This window comes from Berghia stephanieae, chromosome 13, assembly GCF_034508935.2.
Source record: "Berghia stephanieae isolate SIO BIC M18660-M18661 chromosome 13, UCSD_Bste_1.3, whole genome shotgun sequence".
Taxonomy (NCBI): domain Eukaryota; kingdom Metazoa; phylum Mollusca; class Gastropoda; order Nudibranchia; family Aeolidiidae; genus Berghia; species Berghia stephanieae.
This window is the reverse complement of record NC_088372.1, coordinates 41,422,941-41,432,940: the sequence shown is the minus strand read 5'-3', so window position 1 is coordinate 41,432,940 and position 10,000 is coordinate 41,422,941. Positions and strand designations below refer to the sequence as shown.

The 10,000-nt window shown below is 33.8% G+C and overlaps 1 protein-coding gene across 1 annotated transcript in view; it reads right to left on the bottom strand.

Moving 5' to 3' along the window:
• LOC144958860 (neuronal acetylcholine receptor subunit alpha-7-like) overlaps positions 1 to 10,000 on the bottom strand; it is a gene marked incomplete at its 3' end in the record, with an annotated part of 28,909 nt that overhangs the window by 8,395 nt on the left and 10,514 nt on the right. Inside the window, 2 exon segments of the mRNA XM_078891113.1 lie at positions 552 to 596; positions 1,283 to 1,440. Coding sequence (XP_078747239.1) covers positions 552 to 596; positions 1,283 to 1,440 — 203 coding nt within the window.

Sequence of the window (10,000 nt, the reverse complement as noted above, 5' to 3'; positions counted from 1 at the left end):
ATTGGTGATGGTGGTTACCTTGATGGTGATGGTGATGGTGGTGGTGGTTGTGTTGGTGTTGGTGATGGTGATGGTGATGGTGATGGTGGTGGTGGTGGTGGTGGTGGTGGTTGTGTTGGTGTTGGTGATGGTGATGGTGGTGGTGGTGGTGGTGGTGGTGGTGGTGGTGGTGGTTGTGGTGGTGGTGGTGGTGGTGGTGGTGGTGGTGGTGGTTGTGTTGGTGTTGGTGATGGTGATGGTGGTGGTGGTGGTGATGGTGGTGGTGATGGTGGTGGTGGTTGTGTTGGTGGTGGTGGTTGTGGTGATGGTGGTGGTGGTGGTGGTGGTGGTGGTGGTAACGATAGTGGTGGTGGTGGTAGTAGTGATCGTGATGGTGGTGATGGTGATGATGGTGGTGGTGGTGGTAGTAGTGATCGTGATGGTGGTGATGGTGATGATGGTGGTGGTGATGATGATGATGATGATGATGATGATGATGATGATGATGATGATGATGACGACGACGACGACGACTTCAACCAATTACATCAATTCTCGGTGCTACTACTCACCATGGACCACCAACCACTGAGAGAGAAAATCTCATTCCGAATGTTCTGGAGTCGAAGAAAGAGAAGATAATAATTCAATGTCATTGAAGATGAACAGAATCAGTTGTGAATCGCAGATTTTGAAACAATACATGGAACATGTTTTTCAGACAACCATTTTTATGATTAGTTCTCACTAAAATTGTATCAATCAGACAATAGACGTTGTGTGGTGCTACGTTATATCCGTCTAGTGGAGTGTGTTGTGAGTGTTTTTGATAAACGCACAGCATCAATAGAGAGGTTATCAGAACGTACGCATCACGTATGACGCATCTGTCACATGATCATTCTCATTTTAAAAGATGATGAAAAAAAACCCCCCAACAAAAACTAGAGCTTTTATAGAGCAATATCCACTACATGTGCTCAAAGCGCTTTACAAAGGGTCCCCGACCAACAACAACACTTAACAAGTAGAACGAGAAATGACGCCTATTAGGCGATAGTACATTATTTTTTTCTGATTAAGACATCGCTGCTAACGGCCAGGTATTCATTTCACACCAGAGTACGGTGAGAGAATGTGAATAAAGAGCCTTTTCCAAGGACTCAACTATGCGCTGAGCGAGGCTGGAACAGAGGACCTTCCGATCCGAAAGCGAGTGTCATACCACTAGACCACAAAGCCGCACATTTTAGGTTAAAATAGTTTTTAAAAAACAAACAAAGAAAGAAAAAATGGAGCTTACCACTTCAGCGATTGAGGTGACGTGAAACATCATGAATACTTTGGTGACAGGATCCGGTCTGACGTCATTATTGTAGCCCGTGGTCACATTTTTACGAAGCGCCTCTTCCGTGCCTCTGGTGAAACCTGAGACTGGTGGAATGGTGGGTGACGTCACAGCTGAAATAATGTACCCAGGCGTTAGAATAAATTCCATTCTCTTAATGATATTTTAAAATACAAACAAACCAACACACAAACAAAACCAAAACCTTGAGCTTTAATTTAGCGCAGTGTCCACTAAACCTGCTCAAAGTGCTTTACAAAGGGTCTCTGAACAACAGCAACACTTAACATGTAGAACGAGACATGGCGCCTGTTCGGCGATATTACACTGAGATAATGTGAGTAAAGAACCTTTTTCCAAGGACTCAACTATGCGTCGAGTAAGGCTCGAATCCAGGACCTTCCGATCCGAAAGCGAGTGTCATACCACTAGACCACATGGACGCACTCACGATTTTGACGCAAGCGACTGAAAAAATGCATAGCGTCACCAGGTGTGGAGATGCAATTCTCTGATCAATGTGTCAAAATGATGTGATAAATACTCACAAAATGTGGGCTGACCGAAATGTCCGCTTGGCATGTACTCAAGGTAGCTCTGATACAACAACATACTTTTTTGTATATGATGGAACAAAATTGACGTCACTCAGCTCTTTATTATTATTTTTGGAGAGCCATTATGGTGATTAGTTCTCACAAAATCATATCAATCAGACTATAAACGGTTACGGTTACAAATAGCCTTGTGTGTTGGTACATTATATCCGGCTGGCGGATGTCAGTATTTTAACTAAACGGATAGTATCAATAATTTCCAAGGTCGAGCCAACACACAAAACTAGGTGTCACCTTGAACGTTTATAGTCTGGATAATACAGTTAAGTGATAATTACTCATAAACGTGGATGGCAAGAAAACCAAACAAAACAATAACAGATATCTGTGTGACGTCATCTTCGTTCTATCTATAGATAGAATGAAGTTGACGTCACTCGGGTCTTTGTGAGTGATTTTTGTCACCCGCCTTTGTCAGTAATTCTCACTAAACTGTATTAACCAGACTATAAAAGTTCATGGTTACACATAGTTTTGTGTGTTGGTCCGTTATACTTCCGGATGGCGATGTTGTGAGCTTCTTAACCCAGCGCATACTATCTATAAAAGTTCAAGGTTACGCATAGTTTTATGTTTTGATACGTTTTATCCGGCTGGCGGATGTTGTGAATATAATTTTACCTAAATGCACGTCATAATACAACTATATTTAATTTTGGGGCTTCCAAGAGCACAGTTGGTAGAGCACCCGGCTTCACACGCAAAGGGACGAGATCGATTCAGAGTGAAGCCGAGTTTTTTTCAGCCCCCCCCCTCCTCCCCCCATCTGTGTCTAACCAGCAGTTAGAGCTGGCGGAAAATACTTTGCGATTGAATAGCGTCCTATCCAAAGGGTAGCGATCAATAGCTATTGTGCCCTTCACGCTTTAGACACCGGAATAAACTCCGGCTTCATTAGTCAATCAAATAGTTCTGAAAGATTCAACTCAATCATGAAACACAAAGACTTGGTCCCTCGCTTTCTATTTTTGACGATTGATGCTATGCGTTTAGGTAAATTAATCACACCATCCGATAACAGGAAATAACGTACAAAGACACAAAACTATATGTAACCTTGAACGTTTCCAGTCTGATTGGGAGAATTTAGGGATAACTTACCACAATAACGCCTGTCTAAAAAAAATAAATGACAAAGAGCTGAGTGACGTCAATTTGGTTCCTTCTATAAATTGACCGACTGTTCCACATCAATACCATGACGCAATAACACCATTTGGAGACCTTGGGTCACATATTAGGACATATTTCGAAAGCCATTAAAAACGTCAAACATTTCCTTGTATCAATAGGAGATAACAATAGGCATTATTAGGGCGATGCGTTTGTTACAGATTATGTCCCTTTGTTGTGCCCAACACAATAAAAGCTGTTAACGCAACGCATATTATTATGTCAACATAATTTATTTATTTTTAGATGAAGGTTTGATGGTTTTCACGCGTTAACAAAACTTTAAAACAGTAGAACGAAGTTGACGTCACTCAGGTCTTTGTTGTTGTTTTTTTTTTGCCATCCATGTTTATGAGTAATTCTCACTAACTGTATTAACCAGACTATAAACGTCATCTTCATACTTTCTATAGAAGGTAAACAGTTAAATGGAATTGACTTTACAGAGATAATTTCGTGTTCAATAGAAAGGCCATGAATATCTGACAGGCTATTTTTAAAACTCTTGTCAATCTTTGTTTCAACCTTGGCCCTGACACCGACGTGCACTTATGGACATAGAATGTGTACACGTCACGTGACACCAATCGACACCACACGGCACGGGGATAGAATCTGGTGGCCTTGTCAGTGGGGTGGGGGGGGGGGGGGGGGGGGGCACTGAGCTCTAGCTATTTGATCTGCGTTTGATTTTAGGTGTTTTGTTTTGTTTGTTTTCATTTTGTTTGTATTTGTTAAAAAAATTAAATGTAATTCTTGTTCTTGTTGTTGTTGTTGTTGTTGTTGTTGTTGTTTTTGTTGTTTTTGTTGTTGTTGTTGTTGTTGTTGTTGTTTTTGTTGTTGTTGTTCTTCTTCTTCTTCTTCTTCTTCTTCTTCTTCTTTGTTTTGTTTTATCTTTGTTTATCTTCCTGAATTTTTATGACTTTCTTTTCTTTTCCGTGTGTTTTTCTTGTTTGTCTATTTAATTTAATATATTTTTTCGTATTCTTACTTTTTTTCATGTTTGTTTGTTTTTGTTTGGGTATGAAGGGTAAAACCCAAGTTTTGTATATTATAGCAATTTTATAACTATTATTTTTTTTCAGTCAATTATTTCTTACTCTACAAAACGTGTATCTATAAATAGATGTTTTATTATTATCGTAATCAGTTTGATGAATCCTATCACAATAATATCGTGTTGGAATATTTGATATTTTCTTCCCAACGGACCAGAATGAATGAGGACAAAAGTTTTTTTCTTTTTGTAAAGCCCCTGTCGTGGTTTGTAAACAGACTGTCATTGTATCTCTGGTATTCTTGTCACCCCCTGGGAGAGATTTTGTACAGAGACAAAACATCACTGGACCGTAACAATTTGATAATTCTCAATCTCCCCACCCTCCACCCCTTCTCAATCTCCCCACCACCACCCCCACCCTCCACCCCTTCTCAACCTCCCCACCACCATCCCCACCCTCCACCCCTTCTCAATCTCCCCACCACCACCCCACATTTTAAAAAGACGAACTCCTCCATGATGAACCGATGACGGAAAGGGTTGTGCGTGTGTGGGGGGGGGGGGGGGGGGGGGGGGGAGCGGGGGAATAGCAGCGATAGAGTGTATCCAGTTAGTGACGTAATGATATTTTCCCAACAACGCCAGTGAATCGGAGAATAAAGGCTTGTTCTCTTTGATATAATCTATATACAGTGTTGTCTACAACGTAAACAATTTAATGATGATGATGATGATGATGATGATGATGATGATGATGATGATGATGATGATGATGATGATGATGGTGATAGTGATGATGATGATGTTGATGATGATGATGATGATTATGATGATGATGGTGATGATGATGATGATGACGATGATGATGATGATGATGATGATGCTTATGATGATGATGATGATGATGATGGTGATGATGATGATGATGATGATGATGATGATGATGATGATGATGATGATGGTGATGATGGTGATGATGATGGTGATGATGGTGATGATGATGATGATGATGGAAATAAAGTGTTGTCTACAACGTAAACAATTTAATGGTGATGATGATGATGATGATGATGATGATGATGATGATGATGATGATGATGATGATGATGATGATGTTGATGATGATAATGATAATGATGATGATGATGAGGATGGCAATAATAATAATAATAATAATAATAATAATAATAATAATAATAATAATAATAATAATAGTAATAATAATAACGATGATGATAACAATAATAATAAGCAACGTATACTTATTCACAGGCCTGATCACCCAAATTGTTGTGGCCTCATTGTTGTACAGGAAATAGCCTCAAACCAACATAAAATATCGTCCAATACAACAACGTTATGTCAGGCCCTTCATTGAGTTGAGATATCAGACCTGCTAATATGTACACGTCGTTGTGAAGTCATTGAGGGAATATCTAACCCATCGCCCCTAACTGGTGGTTTGTCTGAATGTGCTAAAACTTGAGCATTTGAATAGCGCAATATCCACTAAGCGTGCTCAAAGCGCTTTACAGATATGAAGAAAATTTAGTTAAGAGACAAATCTTTTAGATTTAGGGTTTGGTTGTTGGGGGGGGGGTGTATTTCTATTTAATTTCGTTGGTTTGCTTTGTTTTGGTCATTTTTGTTTTGTTAATTTTGGAAAGGAGGAGAAGGGGGAGGGGGGGGGGGGGTTGTGTTTTGTGTTTTGGATCGGAATGTCCTGGGTTCGAGCCTCGCTCGGCGCATAGTTTAGTCCTAAATGTACTCATGTTACTCATATCATATCATATCATATCATATCATATCATATCATATCATATCATATCATATCATATCATATCATATCATATCATATCATATCATATCATATCATATCATATCATATCATATCATATCATATCATATCATATCATATCATATCATATTCATATCATATCATATCATATCATATCATTCATCATATCATATCATATCATATCTATCATATATCATATCATATCATATCATATCATATCATATCATATCATTCATATCATATCATTATCATATCATATCACATCATATCATATCATATCATATCATATCATATCATCATCATATCATATATCATATCATATCATATCATTCATATCATAAACATATCATATCATATCATATCATATCATATCATATCATATCATATCATATCATATCATATCATCATATCATATCATATCATCATCATATCATATCAATCATCATCTAATCATATTCATATCATATCATATCATATCATATTCATATCATATCATAATCTATCATATCATATCATATCATATCATATCATATCATATCATATCATATCATATCATATCATATCATATCATATCATATCATATCATATCATCTCATCTCATATCATATCATATCATATCATATCATATCATATCATATCATATCATATCATATCATATCATATCATATCATATCATATCATATCATATCATATCATATCATATCATATCATATCATATCATATCATATCATATCATATCATATCATATCATATCATATCATATCATTCATATCATATCATATCATATCATACATATCATATCATATCATATCATATCATATCATATCATCATATCATATCATATCATATCAAATCATATCATATCATATCTTATATCATATCATATCATATCATTATCATATCATACATATCATATCATATCATATCTACTATCATTTCATATCATATCATATCATATCATATCATATCATATCATATCATCATATCATATTCTCATATCTATCATCATATCATATCATATCATTCATATCATTCATATCATATCATATCATCATATCATATCATCATATCATATCATATCATATCCATATCATATCATATCATATCTATCACTATCATATCATATCATCTCATATCATATCATCATACATATCATATCATATCATATCATATCATATCATATCATATCATATCATATCATATCATATCATATCATTCATATCATATCATATCTACATATCATATATATCATATCATATCATATCATATCATATCATATCATATCATATCATATCATATCATATCATATCATATCATATCATATCATATCATATCATCATCATATCATATCATATCATATCATACCTATCATATCATATCATATCATATCATATCATATCATACATATCATATCTATCATATCATATCTATCATATCATATCATATCATATCATATCATATCATATCATTCATATCATATCATATCATATCATATCATATCATATCATATCATATCATATCATATCATATCATATCATATCATATCAATCATATCATATCATATCATATCATATCATATCATATCATATCATATCATATCATATCATCATCATATCATATCATATCATATCATATCATATCATATCATATCATATCATATCATCATATCATATCATATCATATCATTCATATCATATCATATCATATCATATCATATCATATCATATCATATCATATCATATCATATCATATCATATCATATCATATCATATCATATCTATCATATCATATCATATCATATCATATCATATCATATCATATCATATCATATCATACATATCATATCATATCATATCATATCATATCATATCATATCATATCATATCATATCATATCATATCATATCATATCATATCTATCATATCATATCATATCATATCATATCATATCATATCATATCATATCATATCATATCATATCATATCATATCATATCATATCATATCATATCATATCATATCATATCATATCATATCATATCATATCATATCATATCATATCATATCATATCATATCATATCATATCATATCATATCATATCATATCATATCATATCATATCATATCATATCATATCATATCATATAATCATATCATATCATATCATATCATATCATATCATATCATATCATATCATCATATCATATCATATCTATCATATCATATCATATCAATCATATCATTCATATCATATCATATCATATCATATCATATCATATCATATCATATCATATCATATCATATCATATCATATCATATCATATCATATCTATCATATCATATCATATCATATCATATCATATCATATCATATCATATCATTATCATATCATATCATATCATATCATATCATATCATATCATATCATAACCTATATCATATCTATCATATCATATCATATCATATCATTATCATATCATATCATATCATATCATATCATATCATATAATATATTCATATCTATATCATATCATATCATATCATACATATCATATCATATCATATCATATCATATAATCATAATATCAATATATCATATCATATCATATCATCATATCATATACATCATCATATCATATCATATCATATCATATCATATCATATCATATCATATCATATCATATCATATCATATCATATCAATATCATATCATATCATATCATATCATATCATCTATCATATCATATCATATCATATCATATCATATCATATCATCATATCATATCATATCATATCATATCATCATATCATATCATATACATATCACTATCATATCATATCATATCATATCATATCATATCATATCATACTCATATCATATCATTCATATCATATCATATCATACCATTTTCATATCATATCATATCATATCATATCATATCATCCATATCATAAATCGATCAATAGTATATTATATATCATATATTTATCGTAAACGATATATATCAATGTTGCAATTCATACAGTATCATACATATCATATACATATCATACATATCATATCATACATATCGATATCATAAAATTCATATCTTTCAATATCTTCCTGTATCATACATATACATTAATCATAGTAAACATACATTGCATACGTATCATACATATCAAATACAATATATCTAATATTATCTACTATCATTGTACGGTACAAATACAATACGCTTATTAAAAATTCTTTTATTCATATACAACACTAAGTCTCAACAAGATCCTGACGAACATTACATGTAGACATACCTTTAAGCATAATGCAAATTCTATATTTCCGACGAGAAAGCTATAATACATATTGAAGTACGTAGAAATTTCTGATTACAGGCTTAAAGACTTAACATAGCCCAGTGACGCTTACAATGGGTCCTGGAAGCCAGTGTCATACCACTAGACCACATAGCCGCATAGGTCATGATCATAACGTGTCGCTTCAACACCGCAGCCACTCCACATCATCTGGGGAGCAGAGTCTCAGGTCAAGGACATTGCAGCTGGGCCCGTCTTGGCATTCTCTAAGGAAGTGCTTCATTGTCCAGGCATCCACAAGTACACGTGCTAGTCTCAGCCAGCACCCATTTTCTCATACTTCCAGTTGTTCTCCCAAGTCTTGGCCGTGCTCTGTTCGGTGTTACCCATTCAGGTCAAATAAAGATACTACGGAAATAACAGGTAGGTATGGAACCGTGAATCAAACATTATCAAAGTATATATCATGTCTGCCATTCGATGTTTGATACCGATATACACTTCATGTTATAAATAGCAGACCTGTCAACCTGGACTTGATAAAAATTCGTAATTTTCAGGTGTTTTAACATTGTAGATTCTAGAACTACTAGTAAAAAATACCAATGTGTCATCAACATGTTAAAATATTGCTTTTAACTCTCTTATAGTCTAGCTACGGTAACAAAACTGTTTTCAAGACGTTTTATTGAACCAAAGGTCTTTCTATTATTGTCAATTTGGAGCCAAAAATCCGTAGTTTTACGACGTTTTCGTGGTAGTTGGCAGCTCTGATTTCGTCCATTCAT